Here is a 22,211-nt window from a genome sequence, read left to right as displayed (position 1 = left end):
TGAGCATCATGGCTGATCTATAAATGGGATTGCACTCTGAGTGCAGTGAATGAATTTAGCCCCTCGGAGTCCAGATGAGATTTAAAAATAGCTTGGCTCTCATCTGTACTCTTGTGTTCATGCCAATAGCTGCTTGCTATCATCAGCCCTGTTTGCTCTCCTCTCACTGGAGGAAGCCATGAATGAGCACAGAGGGAATTTGGGTGGTTGAACTAGAGAACTAAGGATGAGTCGGGGGGAAGGCTAGTGCAGGGTTTGGAAGGGAGTTTTGTGATGGGTGCTCAGTTCTTCTGTGGTCTCTCAAAGGAAAATCTTGAGTTGTTTTCTCTTCCCAATTTAAGGTTGCCATTGCCTGTCAATACAGAATAGCAACAAAGGAGAGGAAAACAGTCTTGGCAACACCTGAAGTGTTACTGGGACTCCTGCCAGGGGCAGGGGGCACCCAGAGGCTGCCAAAGATAGTAAGTAGGAGAAAAATCTTAATATCCCCTTCTGTTCTACAGCATCTTCCCACTCTGAAAATCCCTTTCTGCCCTTCCAGGTGGGACTTCCTGCTGCCTTTGATATGATGCTGACTGGGAGAAGCATCCGTGCTGACAGAGCAAAGAAGATGGGTCTGGTTGACCAGCTGGTGGACCCACTAGGTCAGATATGAGAATGCTAGCATTGTCTTCCAGCTGCTTAGAAAGCTGATTTCCTGTCTGTTGGTTAACCTCTCCACCTTGCTGAAATGGGTGGAGAAGCCCTCCATGCAGCCAACAGTCTATTAGCAGCAGAGTGTGTGGTCTGGTGGAAAGTTCTTACGATGCTCATTGCAATCACTGTTCCCACCTGAGAAGCATGTGCACAGGGACCTTGAAATGTCAGGCTCAGGCTAAGGCTAAGTGAATAGGGAAAGGTCAGAGTAAAGGATCAGCCTGTTCACTCTCTTGCGTAAGCTAATTGTAAGCTAACAGATAAGAACCTGCATTCCTCATTTATCATGTCAGAGGGACAGATTGCAACGCCTAATAAAAGGGGAATAGGTGGCTGATGCCTGCATTTGTGCAGCCTGCAGATGTTAATCTCAATGACAAGATCTTGAAAAGAAGCCAACCCCCACAGCTTAGGTGCTCTGACTTGCTAAATGACTTCAATTTGGATGGAGAAATTCCTTGCAAGTTGCAGACCCAATTGCACTTCCAACTAGTAAGTGGGCTAATGAATAATTGCTTGCTTCTGCTGTACCTGTATCAGGGCAACTTTTTTGGAGGGTATCTAACTGGAGGGGCCAACCCTCTGCAGCCTCTGCTGAAAACTTTAAACAGTTGCAGCTGGGAGTTAGAAACCACTGTGGCAGCTGGTACTACCGCATAGTTGTAGAGTGCTGAGCTCAGTTTCCCCAGCCAGAGCATGGCCGAAGGACCCAGTGGGGCATTAGTGCCCTAATTTGATGAAAAAAAAAATCTGCCTATCCTGAGAAAAGCAGGGGAAGCCCCAGTGTCTATTCTGTCTCACAAACCACTGTTCAGCTGGATGAGATATCTTTAGCTTTCCTTTGACTTATAAAATGGGTCAGTGGTAGGCAGGCTTGAGTTAAAAATCTGCTGAGTAAACTTTACCACTGCGTAGTTGGTTAAGTTTGGTATTGTAAATGTGGCTTTTTACACCAATGATTAGAAGGGAACTTAGAGGCTAGGAAGGTTTCAGTTCAGAAATCCCTTCACCCTTAGAGGTGGGAATACACTCAAGTTTCCAATGAATGCTCTAAAAGCTGTTGGTCATTGGTGAAATGCAGACAAGGCAGCAGCTCTGGGGTAACTTTTCCAAGCTGACTGTTAAATAAAATATGCTGTAACATTGTTTGGGCAATTTTTTCTCTACACTGGCTCTGACTTATTGCCAGGTTTGGGTAAAACTTCCTAATGGTGAGGTCTTACGATATGATCAAAATGCACATGTTCCTTTGTCTGCTCCTTGCCAGGAGACCCTCCAGCAGGCATTAGGATCTAGAGTCTGTAGAATATGGGCTCTCAAGTTTTCATGAAAAGAGAAGTGAAAAGTTGTATAGGGTTAGGGGTGTGTGTGTGTGTGTCTATGTATGTATGTATATATTTTTTTAATAACTATTTCCCCTATCAGGGAACTGTCATCTGTTGCAGTGTGTTCTTAGCTCTGAGGTCCCTGTACAGCATGTAGGTGTGGTTGGAGCAGTTTCTAGCAAAGATTAATGAGATTGCCCAGCCAAACGATGCAGAGTTGTAATCTTGTCAAGTTTGTTCTGCTAGTTCAGAGGCAGCCCAGCTCAAGGCTGCACTTTTAGCTGCATGCAGTTTCCTTGTGGTGGTCCTGTGAAAAATTACTGGGCAGTGCTCCTTCATGAATGACTCATTTTATTTTGCCTCCAACAGCTTAATATGCATAACTGCATTTTCAATCCTGTATTCTCCTGTGTAAATGACATCAGCCTTGTGCTTGGAAATTGTGCAACCCACCCCCAGAGTTTGCTAAAACCTGCCTTTGTAACGGCTTGCTTTATTGTTTTTAGGACAGCTTTGAGTTAGCACAGACAGGCAGTGAGGTGGATTGCATGCCACTTGGAATCTGGTTAGAATTTAATCTATTTGGTACTAGCTAAAGCAAGAGAAAGATTTCTTGCACCTAAGGTCAGAGGTTGATGAGGTTTTATTGTGCATTGGCTCCATTACAAGTAATTTTTAAGAATGCATTTCCTGATGAGTGTTGCTTGGATGCTTAATAGCAGTAGTTTCAGTACAACTCAATTGTGCAGACTTACTGTACCACATAAGAAAGCTGAGGTGCAACAAGAGGTGGGAAGGCAAGACACTTATGTTAAGATATAGGTATTACCTGCAGTTACAGAAAGAATGAAAGGGAATTGATACAAGGGAATGCAAGGGAAATTTCAGTTAGATATTACAAAAAAATATACACAATGAGGATGGCAGGATCTCCATCCTTGGAAGTGCTCAGAATATGACAGAGCATGTTTTTGAGTAACCTGATCTAATTCCAAAATTGGATTTAACTTGGAACTTGGCTGTGGTTTGAGCAGTGGATTAGACAGGATGGCCTCCAGTCTTCCCTTGCAACAAAATTACTCCATGGTTCCATGAAAGCAGTGTTGATGTTTATCAACATGCTGCTGTCTATTCCTATTGAGGGTTGACATTTTGGCACTTCTGCATAATGCCATGGATATTAAATGTTTTGAGTTTTTCTTATGCTTTCCTGCTGAGCCTTTTCATTTTGTTCATAACTTTTCTTTTGTTCACAGGGCCGGGTCTGAAAACTCCGGAAGCAGGAACAATTGAGTATTTGGAGGAAGTAGCAATTGGCTTTGCCAGAGGACTAGCCAACAAAACTGTGTCTGCCAAAAGATCGAAAGGACTAGTACGGAGTAAGTCTATGGGTATCATAGCCAGCTCCCAAGAGTCTGTAGTGGGCATAAAGCAACTTTGATTCTCAGGGGTATGCTCATGTTCATTCTTAATTCCATCTCCAAAAGAAAAGTTCTTTCAAGTCTCTAAAACTAGATGGGTCAATAGAGAAAACATTGCTCTGCAGATCTGATCTTCAAGTGGCATTGCCAGAGCTGTGCATGGTGGCTCCTAAAGTGTACTAGAAGGAAGCCAAGCCTGGAGGAGCGAACAGCACCTTCCCCCAGAGAACTATCCGTCTTGTAAGCTTTAGTAGCAAGTTTTATACCAGGCTTGTGTAACCAAGTGCTCAGAGGCACATAGATCTGCTCAGCACTGATCCTTTTTAGCAGAGCCCTTATACAGTTAGCAGAGCCCAGAAAAGATGACATCTCTCTGTGTAAGTTCTGTTCCACAGGTCAGTTTTGCAGTCTGTCACTGACTGCATTAGGAGATAGTTTAACCCTAAAATGGACATGTCCTTGGAACAAGCCATAGAAATCCATCTGACCAGACCAATGCTAGCTGTGTCTAACTGGGTTTCAGGTGCACATTTCTGTTCCAGATGTGGAATATTCACACCTGTAGTCTTCAGTGTTCAGGTTAGTCATTTAAAGTCTAGTTTTACATACAGGACTGTGCTGAGATGTGTTTTGTCCCATCTTGCAGAGATAACAGATTATGTTATGGCTATTCCGTTTGTGAGGCAGCAAGTCTACAAGAGAGTGGAGAGCAAAGTTCAGAAGCAGACCAAAGGACTCTACCCTGCTCCGCTAAAAATCATTGAGGTAACCCCTGCTGAGACACATGAAACTACAGTGAAGGCGAATCTGCAGGATAACATGGCAACAAACAGAGGGAAGATGATTCCTTCGTTTGAGTCAGGCCATACATTACTTTACAAAAGATCAGTCTTGATGGCTGCTATCTGTGTGGTGTATGGAACAAATATTCAAATTCAGACTAGCTTCCCAGAATATCAGCAGCAATTCATGTGGTGCTGGAAGCAGCAAGGGAAAGATCAGGAATCCCGATTGAGGGAAGGCTTAGCTGGAATACTTTCTATGAAATGTTCAGCTGCGGTTTCTTCAGGTTTCCTGTACAATTTCTAATGAGGTAGATTAACCTCTTTGAAGCAAGGAAAATGTAGTACTAATTTCATAGCAGCAAGTACCCAAACTTTAAAACTTAATCCCCTAAGTAACACAGGCTTTGTATTACTTGAAAACATTGACCATGGTTGATTCCTTCTTTTAAAATTACTTTTTGCTGTTTAAATTGCTGCCAAGACTGCTCTAAAACCAGTGAATGTCCCCCCTGGCTCTAAGAGCAATGACATTACAGGAGCACAGTCCTACTGAAAGAATTCCTCATAGTGCAAGATATGTGTAAAAATTAACCTGATAATTACCATTGTAGCTACTCTGTGCTAGAAGGACAAGATGGTTCATAGCTCTTCTTGGACAGCATTTACAGGACAGACAGAGTTTCAAGCCTCCCTTGAATGCTGGGGAGGGGCTGATGGTGAATATAGGAGTTGCAGCTAAACAAGTAATCTCTTTGAAGTGTAGCTTTAAAGGTGTGTCTTAACAGTGATGTTTCTTTATTGCTCTTTGACTAGGTTGTAAAGACTGGTCTTGATCAGGGGCATGACGCTGGATACCTCACTGAATCCCAGGTAAGGAGATTAGGGTCTCTAGTAGTGATCAGTAGATTATGTAGATGTGGAGGATTTGTGTTTAGCCACGCATGAAGGAAGATATCTTCATAGGCTGCTAAGAATGGTATCTGGGTCCCTGCCCCCTCTTCTGGGAGTGGAACTGTGAAAATGGCCTGCCTTAAACAACAGAACTGTTTTTTCAAGTTTCTTCATCTATGAAAAGAGCTTGTGGCCTTTTCTATTCTTGTCTGTTTTATCTTTTTTAAGTGGAGAGTGACCAGATAAGTTCACCATTCTATATGTCCCGTAGTAGGATTTTCTGTTTGTTTTTTGTTTGTTTGTTTGTTTGCTTGGTTGGGTTTTTTTGATTGTCGTATGGGACAGGTACGCTATACGTGGGTATTGTGCTGTCTTAGTCTCATGAGTATTCCTAGGTAATATGGTACAAATAAATCATTTCTTCCAAAACTTATTATCTTTCATTTTTACCAATGTTCAGTTTCCTCTGACACCTTTTTTCTACCATCATCTTTGCTTAGAATGTTGATTCTCCATTACTCATTTTGCTATTTGTCACGTTTTCTAGTCTAGATGTTTAGTGCTAGCCCTTTCTCACCTGCCGATAATTGTGTACTCTTGAATAGATGTTGTTTTTCAGTTCTTGTCTCTCATCCAAAATGGGATTTCTCTCTTCTCTGCCCCTCTGTGGATCTTGCATATCTGTTTACCACTCCAGGCAGAATACTGGCTGGTGCTTGCCTTTCAGAAGGACACTGACAAGCTAGAAAACTGAACAAACAGAAATCTCAGGTTCAGCCAAGAGAAGTGCAAAGGCCTGCACCTGGGGAGGAATAGCCCCAGGCACCAGTACGGGGTGGGGTGTGACCTGTTGGAAAGCAGCTCTGCAGAGAAGGACCGGGGAGTCCTGGTGGGCAGCAAGTAAGGTGTGACCCAGCAAGGTGCCATTGTGGGAAAGGTCCAAGAGCATCCTCAGTTGCTTTAAGCAGCACACTGCTGGCAGGTTGAGGGAGGTGATCCTTCCCCTCTACTCAGCACTGCTGAGGCCACACCTGGAGTGCTGTGTCCTGTTCTGGACTCTTCAGTACAAGAAAGACATGGAGCTACTGAAGAGAGTCCAGCAAAGGGCCATGAAGATGATTGTGATATTGGAGCATATGACACAAGGAGAGTCTGTGGGAGCTGGAATTGTTTAGCCTAGAGAAGAGAAGGCTCAAGGGGATCTCATCAGTGTGTGCAACTATCTGATGGAAGGCAGTAAAGAAGGCAGAGCCAGACCCTTCTCATCAGTATCCAGAGACAGGGCAAGAAATAATGGGCATACATTGAAATACAGGAAATTCCACCTAAATGTACGAAGAAACTTTTTTACTCTAAGGGTGATTGAACATTGGAACAGGTTGCCTGGGGAGGTCATGGAGTCTCCATCCTTGGAGATGCTCAAAACCTGACTGGACCCAGTCCTGAGCAGCCTGTTCTAGCTAGTTCTGCTTTGATCAGGGGATTTGGACTAGACAATCTCCAGAAATCTCTGCCAATCTGAACTGTTATGTGATTCTGTGAAATAAGCCTCCATTTCACTGATCCTTTGCCTTCAATTCTTTTGTTTCTTGGCACACTGGTTAAGTTTAGTACCAGTAGTGATTGCTAAGGGAAGTCAAACCTTGTGCATTTTAAGGCCCAAAGTATTTCTACTGTAGGAACATTTGTTGCTTTTTCCCATTCATAGGCCCAGCCAGTGGTGAGAATGAGCATGTATTGCAGAAATGCAGCTACGTGTACGCACAGCTGGCCACACGGATCAGCACAAACAGAGCAGTGCCCTTATGAGCACCCATGTAAATACAAACAGCAGTTGCATAGACATGAACAGAGATGACCAATGCTGTTACTCCTGTTTGACTGATCAGAATTGAGATTTGCTCGTGGTTATATATATGCATACGTGCACATACACACGTGTCCCTCCAGTAGCTGGCTGCAGATGCTTGGTCTATCAAGTACCTGGCCCCAGGGCCCGTTCTCTCCAGTTGCTGGTACTCAGCACTATGGACCCGTAGACCTGAGGCCTCTCTCTCTCCAGTTGCTAGCGCCCAGACCTCTTGTCCTACATACTATCCAGACCAGCCTGAAGTTTGCTAGTAATTAGGGAGATACATGCATGCATGTACATGCACACACACACACACAAAGACAGGCGTGGAGTTTATTTTGCAGATAGGACAGACTGTGATGATCAGGTGCAGTGCTTGGCCAGACAAGCATTCTGACCGACAGCTGCCTTATGTGTGACCCTTTTATTGCCCCCTTCACTCCATTTTCTTGTGCTTCTTCTTCCACAAGCCATGTTGATCCCCTCTCTTTCTCTGTCCTTGTCTCTTTCTTAATAAACAATATATTCCTAATTACTTTTTCCTCATTGGCCCCAGTTTTGCTACATTTGTGCCCCAATTTGGAATTTTGATACTGATAAGATGATCTTGGCCTTCTACAGAGTTACTGATATGGTTACCCGGGCACCGTTGGCCTTGCAAGATTTGACTCCTCAGAAGGTCCCCAATACTATCTGTTTATCTGTGCAGTTTGGTTGTCTCTCATGTCACTTTCCCTTATCCACCAGTGAAATCCATCTGTTCATCATGGCTGTTGTCATCTGTAGCTTTTGTCACCTTCTCAAACAGTTACCTGCCATGTAACTGCAGAAACCTGTAGTTTCTTGTGCCATGTCTAGTAGTTTCTTTTGTTCTCTCCTGGTGACCAGATCCTAGTCTGAGATCTAGCCATCTGCTTCATGCCTTAACAGTGACCTGCTGAATGTACCCCTTCTGTTCTGGTTATTCATTCCACCTACATCTGATCTAAGGCCAAATAAAAGTTTGGGGATACTTTGTTCCTTACAGAAGAGAATGAATGTTTTTTTCCCTTAAAATAGCAGCAGGATGGGGAACCTAGAACCCTCTAAAGACTAAGTGTCTGTGTGACGTCTCTCTGGTTTTTTTTGTCTCTCATTCCCCCAGGAGAAGAGATTCACAGATTCTCTTACAGGTTTCATGTGTCTGGTATTTTGACAAGTTTCTAACACACAGGGCAGTGGTGAAGGAAGATACTGCTTCTCTAAAATGTTGTATTGATGGTTTTCCTAGAGTTGGATTTTCCTTAGCTAGTTTGGCTTAGACAGCCTCATTAGTTTGCTGTCACCTTAGGCTGTCTTTTGTCTTCCTACCTCCCTTCCTGTTTCATGCTGACTGCTTTGATTTTGTTGCCTACCCCTGATCCTCTGAAAATAGCTTCAGCCTACAGTTCTCAGTGAGAGATGGCTTGTTTAAAGATTTGAATAATTAAGGTGCCTCAAAGTCTGATGGCAGGATCCTTTTACCTTTGATTGTCATTCACTGGGGCATTTGTCCCTAGCTAGCTGAGGATGTATGTGGGGAGAAAGGGGCACATTCTTGCCCTGGTCCCTGATCAGTGAAGTAAAATCTTGCCTCTGGAGAAGTAGAATTGGCTCCTGCATTGGCCTTATACTGATTCCACAGCTGCTGACTGACTGAGCCAGGAGGGTTGCTTCTGGTTTGCCACAACAGTGAACTGCCAGTGAATGCTCTTTCCCAGAGTGTGGTGGGAGAGTCCTCTGATGAGTGGAATGGGTCAGTGGGTAGGAAGGACTTGGACATAGATGTATCATGGATATTCTTGTTCCCTGACAGGCTCTTACCAGGCAGAACTGAGGGTTAGAGGCACATACTCTTTTCAGAAGCTTTGAGTTATATTGTTTATGGAAAAGGACATGGAAGGAGTAGTGTCCTACTGCCTTCTGGCAGCCCATGTGGGAGGTGATAGTGCAAAGTGGGTTGTGCTTAGCACTGAAGATAACTCCACACAAAGAGGATGCACATGCCCTGTCTACTCTTCTGTTTCTGTTCAGGTTACTAGTCTGTGCAATTGCATGGGTGATTGTGCTGCCCCTTTGTCATGTTTTTGATGTGTGCATGTTGGAAGTGTGACAACTGTTAAAGGCTACACTCTCTGCTTCCCTCTCTCATTTCTTCCAGAATTTTGGCCAACTTGCAATGACTAAAGAAAGCAAGGCACTGCTTGGACTTTACCATGGGCAGGTGCAATGCAAGAAGAACAAATTTGGAACACCTCAGCGAGAGGTCAAGTAAGTCCAAGTGTGGGATGCCTAAAGGAGCAGTTGGAGAACCTCTGCTGAAGGGCTGTTGGGACTGACTGGTCTGGAGCCCTGAAAAGCAGCATAGCGTAGCAGAAGTATTTCTACCTCCTGAAGGCCAGTCCTCTGCAGTTTAGAGGTCTTGCTTACAATTGAAATCTTATTGTGTGACCTCACTGGATGCCTGAATGGACAGGATCTGTATGAGTCCGACTGACAATAGAAATTCAACTGTTTCTGACTTTGAACATGCCTCCTTTCTGTGTAGGACCCTGGCTGTGCTTGGAGCAGGGCTTATGGGAGCTGGAATTGCACAGGTTTCAGTGGATAAAGGACTGAAGACCATTCTGAAGGACACAGCACAGCAAGGCTTGGACAGAGGACAGCAACAGATCTTCAAGGGGTATATGATCTCAAAAGAATTTGCTCGAGATTGACTAGGGCCTCCTTTAGTCAAAATACTCCTCTACTTTTAGGTGATCAGGAACTCCTGACACCTCTGTTCCCATGGAGTCTTCTTCCAGTAGATACCACAACAATCCTTTCTTTTAAGGTTGCCCTATGCAGTGTGCTGGGATATTGCTACAAAATAGGTCCAGTGTATTCAGCCTTAGTTCCTTCGGTATGTAGACCATCTGATTTGTGACTGGCTTAGTTTTTAGATTTAGTTGTAGCTTATAGAACTAAGGGGAGGTGGGTGCCCATGTCGGGATGCATTGGGTCAGACTTCTGAAAAGCTGGATTTATTTGTCCCGTGCCCCTGGCCCAGCAGAGGTAGTGCTCGGCTGCACAACTCCAAGGTGTCTAAATGGTTGGCCTTCAGACTAACACACCAAGAATTGTGTGAGCAAGGCCCTTTTTCAGATGGAAGGGGGGACCAGTAGGCGGAGTGACAGTCTTGCTGGATTGGAGGTGGCGTTTTGGGTCCCAGCTCCAGGAGGGATGGATGAGCTTGGTGTCACAATGAACCAGGGCTTATTCTGGAGCTTTGACGGAGCTGTCCTTCCTTAGGCTGAACAGCAAGGTGAAGAAGAAGAGTCTGACATCATTTGAGAGGGACTCGATTCTCAGCAACCTGACGAGCCAGCTGGACTACAAAGGCTTTGAGAAAGCAGACATGGTGATCGAGGCTGTGTTCGAGGACATTAACATCAAGCACAAAGTGCTGAAGGAAGTGGAGGCTGTGAGTGTCAGTTCTGAGCAGCTTGTTCTAGGCATAGCCCCTGTACAACGGAGACTCAGGGTGTCTTACCCTGCTGGGTTTTTCACGACTCCTCTGTGCTGCAGTTTAGTGCTTAGTAATAGTTACTTATTTCAGTATATGAGTGGGTGCCAAGGGCAGTTTTCCTATCTAGTTCAGACATACCTGGACCCTAGGGAGCCCCTGCAAAATATTTTCCATTTGTCTGAGTATTTTGTGGCAGGTATGTCCTTCTGCATCTCCACAGTATTTAGTCTTTTACCTGCTATCCCTAGCTTGCTGCCACTGCTCCTTTTCAATTTAAGAATACACGTGAGAAAGTAGCCGTGTGTGTTAAAGGAACTGGCCCATGCTCCTCTAGAGTCCCTCCTCACAGTGTCTAACGTGGTCTCAATGAACTGGCAGAATCGTAATGAATCTGAGACAGACCAGTATCAGAGATCTGGAGGGAGATCAGTGTAGCTGTTCTGACTTGCAAGACTGGCTGACTTGGACTGCTGCTTTAAGATGAGTTTCTAATACTGTCTGCCTTGATGGATTGAAAGAGATTTGTCTTGTTCGTAAGGCATTACCAAATGCTGGGAAGCTCTGTGCTCGTGCCATTCTCTCAGGGCTCTGCACATTACAGTCCAATTCTGGCCTTGGACATTTAAACTGTTTTATTTCCCCTCTCCTCCACAGGTGATCCCTGCTCACTGTATCTTCGCCAGTAACACATCTGCCCTCCCAATCAGCCAAATTGCTTCTGTTAGCAAGAGGCCGGAGAAGGTGAGTGCCTGACACCATGGGCCTGCTGCGGGTCTAACTCTGTGCTGAGCTGCCTGCTAGTAGCAAATGATGAGGACTGGGATATTCTGCTTCCTCTTCAGAACGTAAAACAGCTTGACCTCTGCCTTCAGTGCAAGCTTTGAACAGAGAGATCCTTAGATAGGTGCAAAGGGTATGAAGGTGGACTTGCCCCAAGTGAGATGTTGGTGCAGGGGGGCACAGTACTGCAGGGACATCAGTGCTTCAGGAAGCATTTATGAACACAAGAGGCAGAGAAGCTGTGGAAGGACTGAGGCAGAGAGAAAATTCATTAGACATAGGAGTCACTTGCCATGGTGGGGAAGTACCTTCCTAGGGAGAAGGGCACTGATGTGGCAGCAAAAAGGGAAGAAAAATCAGTGGCTGGTAGCTGAACTCCAAGGTGCTGAAACTGGGACCATGAACCCATTTCTTTACTGGTCAGCCTTAGAATCAGCTCCTGAACTGGGTGGTTGGTGTTTTCTGTGGATTCAAATGATCTGTGGCTCCAAATGACCTGAACAGAGTACTTCTTTATTGCTTCTACCCAAGTCTAAACAGCAGTGCCATGGCCTGTTTCTCCCTGGTAGCTACACCTCATCCCATAGCCTAGAGAAGGATATCTGGGTTGAACTTTTGTTTCACATGGAACAGCCTTTTCTGAGGGACACATTTGGTGGAGTTAGTATCTGAGGCATGCAAATGCACCGGATTGAGAGGATCTGGCTGCACACACAGTTTTGTATGGCATCCGTGCCTGCCAAGGACATCTGTGATAATCTATTAACATGAGRCTGGCAGATCTGATTCAGACCTTACAGGAGACCTGCGCCCTGCAGCAGGAGGCCAAATATGACACTGCAGTATTCAGTGGTGTGAGGGATCTGTGTGATCCCTCCAAACAGCTAAGCATCAGTCGGGGCGGCCTTGATATAGCAAGGGGAAAATGCTTTCACCTCGCTTGAGAAATACGCTTTGCCTGCCTGGGGCCAGCAGGCTGCAGAAAATGTAGGCCAGAGTGAGCATGTCCTGTGACAAGATGATCCTGTGACAAGAACCAGGCTCTTTTAGAGATGGGGGGGGGCAGTAGCAGCTTTGGGAGAAGGAAAGGGAAGCTGTAGAGCTCTGTCAGAAAGTTTTTACACAGATGCTGCTACACAGGTGCCTTCAGCTGCTCCCCTGAATTCCTACACGTCCTACAATGGATCTCAGATCTACCCAGAGCAGTTCATTGCCTCTGCTGCTTATATTCCTGTACTTCTGTGGACACCTGTAAAAGTTATAGAGTAAAAATGCATGTCCCAACAGTTAGAGGTACCTGTGACCTTCATGAGCCTCTTCATGGCTTGCTGTTCAGACTTTAGTTGCATCTGAAATGCAAGCTGTCTTATTTGTTCATACTTGCAAATAGCATCCTCTTGCTGGATGATTGCCCATGTAATACCTCTTTATGGGGAAGCTGATAGGAAATCAGATAAATAATTAATGTATTTTCTTTAATTAGTTTTGTAGTCTGCAACTTTCCTGCAAGGTGTCTCTGACTTATGTAGATCTTAGTGCCAAGTATAGCTTCCAGGAAGCATGAAGGTGACATCCTGATTACATGACTGTATTAGAAAGATCAGACACTCAGATGAATAATCTACATATAAATGCTGTTCCCAAAGGAAGGCTTCACTTACCTCTGTAATTAATTTCTGGAAATGTGCTGCCTTGTCCATAGATTATCTTCATCACTTAAAAAAAAAAAAAAAAAGTAGAACACTGAATCTGTTCAACATCTGTCTCTGTGACTGCTGTTGTGAAAAGTGAGGAAAAGCACCACCTAGGCATGTGGCTGCTTTCTCAAGCCAGATAGTGCCTGGAGATCATGCACTGCCATTGACTCACCTGAGRTCTGAGCTCAGCTAAGATTCCCTGGAAAGTTTTGCTGCCCGACCATTAACAAGTRCAGACAGAGCAGAGCAGCGTGCACTATGACCTTCAGTGGGCTGAGAGCTGCGGGCATATGCTGCATCCTTGAGAAAGCCAAGGAGAGAGGAAGTTGGAAAGTGCTTCCCTCAGAGAACGATCTGGTGGACTATGTGGCTGAAGGATAGTGCAGTATGGTGGTGAAGTCTTGCAGCCTATACTGTCCTGCTTCCTCCTGCAGGTGGGCACTTGACTTTCCCAGATGATTGCTCTGGGCACCAGAGTCTGTTTTAACCCTCCATTCTTCCTTCTGCCCTAGGTGATCGGGATGCACTACTTCTCCCCTGTTGACAAAATGCAGCTGTTGGAAATCATCACCACAGACAAAACATCCCAGGACACAGCCGCCTCTGCTGTTGCTGTTGGGCTCAAACAGGGCAAGGTTGTCATCGTGGTAAAGGTGAGGGAATACTGCCCAAATAGGAGCTGGGTTAATAAATAAAGGTCAGTCGTATGTACTGAGGATGTAACATGGCTATAAATACACTGGCATTAACTACACATGCTGTGTAGTCAAAATGGAGATTGGAAGAGGGCTAGTACTACTCCTCTAGTACTATCTACTAGTCCTATCTAGTAGTAGCTAGGTGATCCCTCAGGAGGCTGAAGTCTCGTGTGGCATCTGAGAGTAGAGTTCTGGGCAAGACTCTCACTGCCTCTTCTCCCTGTAGAGCGGCAGAAATAGAGGGACCTGTGAGCAGTAATCCTTCTCTGGATTTAAATCTTGTGTAAGAGCAAGGGCAGAAATGCATGTGCAAGTGTCAGGGAAAAGCTGCACAAGGGAGGAGGAGAAGACTGAATGCAGCACAGCAAGTCAGGAGTTGTGAATGAACTGTGGTGGCCTCTAGGAAGAGGCAGCAGAGCACAAAGCCATGGGTTTTGGCTGATTTATTAGGTTGACAGTTGCTGTTAAGCACATTCCTCTCTAAACAGCAGGTCTCATGCTCCATAGGAAGCATGGAATCATAGAATCATAGAATCAGTAAGGTTGGCAGGGACCTCTGGAGATCATCTAGTCCAACCTCCCCRCTCAGCAGGGTCACCTAGAGCATGGTAGACAGGGTTGCATCCAGGCAGGCCTTGAAKATCTCCAGAGAAGGAGACTCCACAACCTCTCTGGGAAACCTGTTCGAGTGCTCTGTCACTCTCATAGGGAAGAAATTCCCCCTCACAGTCAGGCAGAACTTCCTGTGCTTCAACTTCTGCCCATTGTGTCTTGTCCTGTCACATGGGACAACTGAAAAGAGTTTGTCCCCRTCCCCTTGACACCCTCCCTTCGGGTACTTGTACACACTGATCAGATCCCCCCTCAGTCTGCTCTTCCCCAGGCTGAACAGGCCCAGCTCTCGCAGACGTTCCTCACAGGGCAGGTGCTCCAGCCCTCTGATCATCTATGCCATTTCACCTATGTGGCAGGATTAGCTTGTAGGTTCAGAGCAGTTTGGTAAGCGAATGTTTAGATTTGTCTTTTCATTGAAGTATGAGGTTGCCAGTGCTGCAGAGCAGGTGTTTGCTGTGGCGCTGGTAACGTCGGCTTGGCAGAAAGAGCTCTAGATGTCTCTATAGGCCAGTGGAGATACTATTCTTCTCTAATCTTCCTTCCCAAATCAGATGCTTCCCTGAAGGGCAGTTTGCAGCTAATATGTTGCTTCCTCACTTTGTGGGAAGTATCAGCAGGTGAAACATCAGATTAATGCCTATTTCACTCATGCTGAGTACCCTTTACCCCCAGGCAGCCTTTTGGGCTTGGTGTGAAGTGAGGGGACTTCTGCAGCCTACCTGGGACCTCCAGGCACTATTTTAAATAAAAACACTCTGGGGACTTCAGGGAGTAAATTTATGAAGGTCTTCAAACCCTGGTGTTCAAAGACAGGTAAAAGCTGTTCTAGGACTCAGTTACATACCACTAAAAATAGAACMGTTTAGTGCCTCTGCCTGTCAGTGCCTGAACTGCAGATCAGACTGTGAAACAGTTCTTGTGCAATCAATAAAGGCAGTGTTCTTGCTGCTTGAACTTACTCACCTTCCTGTTGCACTTCTCTCTCCTAGGATGCACCTGGTTTCTATACCACCAGATGTCTGGGGCCAATGCTGGCAGAAGTGGTCCGAGTTCTCCAGGTGTGTATTCGGTCAGCTGCTGAGCACCCATCAAACCCTTTGGCCAGCTGCTGTGCTCAGTTCTTGCTTGGGTACATGTCCAGTCAGCCATATCTCTTGCCCAGAGCTGTGAGGAAGCTCAGCTGGACAGTTGTTGCAATACAGTATCTAGATTTTAAAACATCCAGRGTACATGTGAGGCATGAGGTGAATTGCAGTTGCAAGGGTGCCCCTTTATCTGTACYGTGTGACATGTGAAATGAACATTGCCTGTCTTCAAGACAGCTCTCCCTAAGCTGCAGGCTGCCCTCCCTGGCAAAACAGCCCAGAGCTGCAAAGCAGAGAGCAGTATTTTAATCACAGGAGTCAAAATGGCGACTGGGAGCCAGGCAGGGWGTGAGCGTGCAGGTTTCTTTTGGCTCTGCTGTTGACTCAGTGKGCAGGCTTGGGAGCATCCTCCTAGGCTATGATGAGTCAGGCTGTCCTCATCAGGGCATGGCCTGCAATGGCAGGGCAGACCGTGAGCAGATCCCTGCCCACTACGTCCTACCTGTGCTCTGTTTGGCCTTTGAGGTGAGCAGGTTTCTGTCTTGTTCAAGGCAAAGCACCTTGTGGAAGAGAACCCCGCCCTGCCCTAGAATTGGTGCCAGCTATGAGAAATTTGCATCACACTTTGTCAACAAGTGACAGTGGGATGCCAGCCCCAGTTTCCCTGGATGTTCCTAGCGTGTTCTTGTCTGAGCTATGGTGTGGCAGGACCGGTATAGGCAGTGATGAGGCTTTTCCCTCCCTACACAGCAGCAATGGACAGTCAGGAGTGGTGCAAGCACAGTTGTGCTGCTCCTGTCCCTTCTCAAATAGCTAATAGGGCTGGTTGCAGTCAGTGGCCCTAGATGGAAGAGGACCCTCATCCGGAAAGATCTTACTGCTTCTCCTCCTATTCCTGCAGGAGGGTATTGACCCAAAGAAAGTAGACTCAATCTCCACAGCCTTCGGCTTCCCTGTCGGTGCTGCCACATTGATCGATGAGGTGGGTGTGGATGTGGCCACGCATGTGGCTGAAGACCTCGGCAAAGCCTTCGGCGAGCGCTTTGGAGGAGGCAGCATCGAGTTGTTCAAGCTCATGGTGGAAAAGGGCTTCTTAGGTGAGACACTAGGCTGATTTAAACCAACATGTTTCCCCCCCTCTTCAATGAAGAGCACTAGCATCCATCAGATTCCTCTGCCTCAGGCCAGAGAGACTGGCAATGGGGCAGGAGTCCCTCTCAGCTATACCCTGAGTAAACCCTAGGCTTCAGTCAGACCTTCCTTTGTAGAAATGGCTGCAGCAGGCAGATGCTGCCCAGAGCAGAGGCAGCAGATGAAATGAAGTTCTGCCTGGCCCCTTCATTAAACCTGCATGAACACTCTGGGATGTGGGAAAGAAGCGAATGGAAATAAAGACGCTCAAGTGAAACAAGCTGGAAGCTGAGGTTTAGAAGCTGTATGTAAGGAAAGATCATGGCTCTTCCATAAGGCAGCTCTTCCCCAGTGGTATTAGGTGCAGAGGCAGCTGTGCTGCTGAGCAAGCCACGCCAGAGCAGTGCTTGTCAGTGGGACCTGCACTTGGGTCATGACTGCTTTTGCGCTCAAACCAGACATTGCTTCTAACTGAACCTGGCAGTGAGGGTTACTCCAGAGATCTTGTCATCTCTGTCCTTCCCTCACAAGCATGTACAAGAACTATGCCTTTTTGCTGCTGTAGCTGTGGAAGCAGTGACATTATTTGACTGTTGAGTGCACCTAGCAAAGTCATTTGGGCCTGGTGCAGTGACAGCATCTTGCCAAGTAGTCAGATCAACAGTCTCTTTCCTTCTTTGTCCTTGGTGAGGCAGCAGACAGTTCTCTTTGAAATGCAGAGAAGCTGCCTGTGCTGGGAGGATCTGCTTGTGCTAACAGAAGCACAAGAAAAGCTCAGAGGCAAAGGTATCCCAAGCAAGCGAGACATATGGCAGGATATGACTGTCTCTTTTTTTTTTCCCTGGCAGGCCGCAAGGCAGGAAAAGGCTTTTACATTTACCAGGAGGGAGTGAAGAACAGGAGTGTGAATTCTGGCATGGATGAGATCTTGGCGCGGTTCAAGGTGCCAGCCAGGCCTGACGTGTAAGTAACTGCACAAGCTGAACAGCTGTGTGGGCTGGCTCTGACCCCTTGCCAAGTGCTCCTTCTCCTGGCTCTGCGCAGCAGCAGGAGGGCCACACCAGCCAGCGCTGGAGCACAGAGTTGAGCATAGAGTCACTATAGATGGCATTTAGCTGGTCCTGGCTGGCATATATGAGGGTAGACTGTTAGCTCTGGAGAGCCTGTGCTAGTGGGGACATGAATGTGCCTGAATTTATCAGCATTCACTTGAGCACCTCTGCAGAAAGCTTCTCTGTGGTAGGGCTTGCTGAAGCAGGTGAGCTGGTGCAACCCCTGCCTTTCCCTCCACGATCCCTGACCTTCCTGGTGTCACACCTATCGGACAGCCTAGCACTGAAGTGTCTTTTGGAGCAGTTCCCATTTGGCTTGATCRTGTCTTTGCCACTTTACTCGCCTCCCTTGGTGAGTAAACTGAACTTAGTAATGCTTAGACTAATGGAGCTGGGGGTGGTCCCAGTGAGCAACAATTCTTTCCCCCTACCCCAAGCCTGACACCGTTCCCCTTCTCTGCTGGCTTCACATGTTCCTCCATCCAACTGCTTTGTTACCTTCAGAGCCTTAAAGACTATTTCTTTCCAGCTGCACTGAGGAGGACATCCAGATGCGCTTGGTGACGAGGTTTGTGAATGAGGCAGCCTTGTGTCTGCAGGAAGGGATCCTCAGCAACCCCGTGGAGGGAGATATCGGTGCTGTGTTTGGCCTGGGCTTCCCGCCATGCCTGGGAGGTGAGTGGGTTCAGCTGGCATGCCTGTGAGACTGCATGATTTGGCTCAAAAGCAGTGCAGGGGGCATATCTAKTGGGCTCTAGCCCAGAGATAAGCAGCCTTTAAGGACAGGTTTGAACTGCAGATCCTGTYGAGCCTGAGTTCCTTCCTTCCTAGAAAGCCTGAGCCAGAGATGATGTTTCAGCATTGCCAGCTGCACAAGAGGGGGTGGTGGGGCTACTTAAAGGTGTGTGATTTCTGCTAGGACCCTGCAGAGTTCCTCTCTGCTGGGACAACTGTATTACACGGCTTTCCGGGGTAATGAGGATCAAACAAATCAAACCAGGCCACTTGCTGAGTCTTCAGGTATGAATAAGAAGGCAGAGCCATGCTGGCTCCAACCTTGTCAGCCCTTTTCCATGATAACCCCAAAGGAAGACTTCTTAGCATGGCTGTTAGTTGTGGGATATGTGGAAGATTTGCAAAGGACCTACATTTTTTCAAGATGGAAAGTAAGGCTGCACCTGGTATCTCTTCTCTTGCCATAGCTGCTCGCCTGGGTGGGCAGGCAGAGTTCTTGCAGTGCTTCTGGGACCCTGGTCTCCCGCTGCATGCAGAGCTCAAGAGTGGTGCTAAAGCACCCACTGTTCACATCCTCATGTCCACAAATGGCAGGGATAAAGCTGGGCTGATAAGCACCATGCAGCACGGTTGTGGTTTTCAGGCCAAGGCTTGCTTGCTTAAGCCAGCCAAGAGCGTAGTGAGGGCTCTCTTGGACCTATCTGCAACCTGGCTGGGTGAACGCAGCCATAGTCTTGGCAGTGGATGAGGTACAAGCTGAGGTTTGGGTCACARCTGAAGGGTACTAGGAGATCTCAGTCACAAGCTAGTGCTGCTGTTTGAGTATCCAGCACCTTACCTTCTCTAGATAAGCCCAGACTCAGAGACAAATCCTAACTGATCAGTACTCCAGCTTGTCTCCTTTCTTGTGCTCACAAGGCTCGCATTGCCCCCAGCACGTTCTCTGGCCTCAGCAGACCCTTGCAGCTTTGCTGCCAGCGTTAGGATGGATGTTTCAGACCAAGCAAAAGCACCTACATAGGCAGACACAAGGTGTAAAGGTGGCAGCACACATCTGCTTCCCTCTGAGCTGGGGTCACACTTGGGAAGGACAGTGTGCTGGCTCCGGCACATCGGCCCCTGGACTCTGACTGGGATGAGGCTCGTACACACATTGAGACTATCCCCAAAGTTGCCACCACAGTGGATCAGTCTGCCTCTGCTCAGTGCAGAACAGCAGTCAGAGAGCAGGGTTCCTGCATCACTCGCCCGCATGGCATTTTGTCCAGAGATGGGGATCCCTTCTGCCTAAGGATGGATCAGCTGAATCCAGGAGCTGTGGTGCTTCTCGCTGCCTTGGCACAAACATATCCCACTTYTATCCCTCTGTCCCTGGCAGGTCCCTTCAGGTACACAGACTCATATGGAGCCAAGCAGCTGGTGGACAAGCTGCGGAAGTACGAGGCCGTCTATGGAAGCCAGTTCACACCATGCCAGCTGCTGCTGGACTACGCCAGCAACCCAAACAAGAAGTTCCACCAGTGAGAGCGGACTGATGCCTCCTGCCTGTGATGCACCGACAGCTCAAGCTGGGGGCCCCAGCTTTCCAGCAACACCTGATTCTCTGTAGGTTATTCTTCAACGTTCCTGGGGGAGGCAGGGAAGGAAGGAGGGAAGCGGTGGACTGCCTCGTGGCTTGTAGTCATTTCAAGTGCCTTATCAGCTTCTGTGTGCTGGGCACTTCTGTCCCCTGCCATCATGGACCTTGGGTCTCTGTGTTGGAAGAGAGAAATTCTTCTGCATTCACCTCCATGTTGCACTCGCCAGAGCTCCCAGCATGGCAGGCAGCATCCATGACATGGCTGGCTCTGAGGCCTTGCTTTCCGTAAACCTCCAACAATAAATCCCCGTCTCCTGGGTTTGGACTCCATGCCTGCTTCTAATCCTGTCTCACTGGGGCAGCAGCCTCTTGGCTCTGAGGAATGGAACCACTCTGGGTGGAAATAAAGCATTCAGGCAATCCTCTGGGGTCCTCTTGATGTGTTAGGGGCCGCCCACACTGGCCAGCAGTGTGCTGAGCTGTGAGACGGACAAAGAGGCAGTTGGCAGTTGCCGGAGGGTGGGGAAAGGCAAGGGAGGGTAGCAGTGCAGAACAAAGACCTGTTCTGTCACCTCCACCATCAATCAGTGCTTGTGAGGAGCCTCCGGCTCTTTTGTCTGGCCCTGAGCACTGCCGCCAGGGTTATCCTGGCAGATGGACCCTCCTGTAATTGCAAATCAAGCAGCCAAAGGCCAGAAGGGTCCCCCTTGGGGAGAGCTCAATTTAAACTAAAAGGCTTTAAATCTCTGTGCACCTGTCACTAATTTCAGAGCTTGCCTGGCCTCTGTTCCCTTGGCTGACTTTGGTGCTAGGGGCTACAGTTCTGCCTTGTCTGGGCTCCAGCCTTTCTCTGCAGCCCAAGCAGGGCTGTCTTACCTCAGGCCAGGATGTGGGCAAAGCTGCYCTTTTCACGTAGGGTTTGTGCTCATTTCTCAAAGTTACTGGTATAAACACAGTCTGAGACATAACCTTGTCCTGCCTCTGCTGCGCTCTGTAACACTGKGGGAAGCATCTGGCTGCTTGCAGAGCTGGGAAATGACATTCGGCCCTCTCCAGAGGAAAAGCGGCATCCCCCGGAGCCTGTCCACACTGCTCTGTGGTGCTGTCCAGGCCCCCCTTCCCTGGGAGCAGTGCTGGGATGGAGCTGAGCTCTTCTTCCCTGGGCCTTAGGGGCTTGGGCTGTCGGGGGTGGGGGAGATRCCCTGGTGCTTGTCCTCTCCTGCCTAGCCCCACCGGATTTGATGAGCCCAACCATGCCCAGGGCCCTCTGGAGTTTCAAGCTGTGACTGTGGGTGGCATGAAGGCCTGGGGCTGCTCCAGCCCTTGGAGGTGCTGTTCTGGGGAAGTTTGATGATGATGGGGCTTCATGAAGGCTGTGGTCAGCCTTGAAAGGGCACTGACCTGCTCCCAGCGGTGATGCCACGGGACAGGGCCCAGGCCACGTGCTGGGGATGAGGCACTTCTGCCCACCCGCTCCAGGCGAGGTGCCAAGGGTGTGCAGGGCACGGGGATGCGAGCAGCACCTTGAGCCCCTTCCCCAAGAGCCCCTTTCTGCTCTGCCTCCCCAAGGAAGGGGCCTCTCCAGTGGCTCGTTTTCTCCCATATGTTTATTATGCTAATCCACAAGGATTAAGTTAAACCAGTCAAAGCAAACTTCAATATTTTCCAGCCCTTTGGGGCCAAAATTACCGTCCAGTGTTAAAACAGAAAAGGGGATAGGGCAGTAGGGCCGAGCCCGCTGGGAGGATGGGGCGAGCAGCCACGGGGGACGAGGGGGATGTGGGGGGCAGCTGGCAGTGCCGTGGGAGGAGGCACTGCTGCGCCTGGGCACCGTGGAGCGAGGTGGGGGGGGAGTTCAGTCCGAGGGGTGGGGAGGGGGCAAGCGAGAGTCGGAGCCGTAACTTCTCGCTGCTCCGCGGGAGCCCCTGCCGCGACGCCTCCTTGGCTCGGCTTCGGGGCAAGGCGGATGGATGCTCCTGGTCCAGGGGGGCCAGGAGGCCACCAGGCAGGCACGGGTGGTGAGGCCGCGCGGCCCGGGAGGCGCGCCGCGTTCGCCAGCTAGATCTTGGGCCGCCAGCCCTTGATGAACTGCATGATCTTCTTCACCTGGAGCTTGGTGAGGCGGAAGTCGTCGGCCAGGATCTCCTCGCTGAGCTGCACGAAGATGCTGCCGTCGATGCGCTCCCGCGCGAAGAAGCTGACGACGTCCTCGGAGAGGCCGATGAAGCGCAGGCACTTGGAGACCTCCTCCACCGAGAGGGCCGAGAGGTCGGCGGGCGGCAGCCAGGGCGAGCCGTCGCCGCTGGGCCGGGGGGCGGCGGGCGGCGGGACCCCCGCCGCGGC

At 48.4% G+C, this 22,211-nt stretch overlaps 2 protein-coding genes across 2 annotated transcripts in view; one reads left to right on the top strand and one right to left on the bottom strand.

Moving 5' to 3' along the window:
- The window catches only part of HADHA (hydroxyacyl-CoA dehydrogenase trifunctional multienzyme complex subunit alpha), a 28,241-nt gene extending 7,951 nt beyond the window's left edge, over window positions 1-20,290 (top strand). The window contains exons 6-20 of the mRNA XM_085311729.1: window positions 342-461; window positions 542-644; window positions 3,278-3,400; window positions 4,089-4,207; window positions 5,041-5,097; window positions 9,150-9,259; window positions 9,537-9,671; window positions 10,280-10,451; window positions 11,151-11,237; window positions 13,486-13,626; window positions 15,276-15,344; window positions 16,273-16,468; window positions 17,351-17,465; window positions 18,084-18,229; window positions 19,668-20,290. Of these exons, the coding sequence (XP_085167855.1) occupies window positions 342-461; window positions 542-644; window positions 3,278-3,400; window positions 4,089-4,207; window positions 5,041-5,097; window positions 9,150-9,259; window positions 9,537-9,671; window positions 10,280-10,451; window positions 11,151-11,237; window positions 13,486-13,626; window positions 15,276-15,344; window positions 16,273-16,468; window positions 17,351-17,465; window positions 18,084-18,229; window positions 19,668-19,813 (1,839 nt within the window). The 3' untranslated portion in view covers window positions 19,814-20,290. The remainder of the gene's footprint in view (window positions 1-341; window positions 462-541; window positions 645-3,277; window positions 3,401-4,088; window positions 4,208-5,040; window positions 5,098-9,149; window positions 9,260-9,536; window positions 9,672-10,279; window positions 10,452-11,150; window positions 11,238-13,485; window positions 13,627-15,275; window positions 15,345-16,272; window positions 16,469-17,350; window positions 17,466-18,083; window positions 18,230-19,667) is intronic.
- A 1,636-nt stretch (window positions 20,291-21,926) lies between these two features.
- The window catches only part of GAREM2 (GRB2 associated regulator of MAPK1 subtype 2), a gene marked incomplete at its 5' end in the record, with an annotated part of 9,758 nt that continues 9,473 nt past the window's right edge, over window positions 21,927-22,211 (bottom strand). The window contains one exon of the mRNA XM_085311718.1: window positions 21,927-22,202. Within this exon, the coding sequence (XP_085167844.1) occupies window positions 21,927-22,202 (276 nt within the window). The remainder of the gene's footprint in view (window positions 22,203-22,211) is intronic.

This window comes from Rhea americana, unplaced genomic scaffold (genome assembly GCF_003343005.1).
Source record: "Rhea americana isolate MKP2758 unplaced genomic scaffold, rheAme1 scaffold_348, whole genome shotgun sequence".
Lineage (NCBI taxonomy): Eukaryota > Metazoa > Chordata > Aves > Rheiformes > Rheidae > Rhea > Rhea americana.
This window is presented reverse-complemented; position numbering and strand designations above follow the sequence as displayed.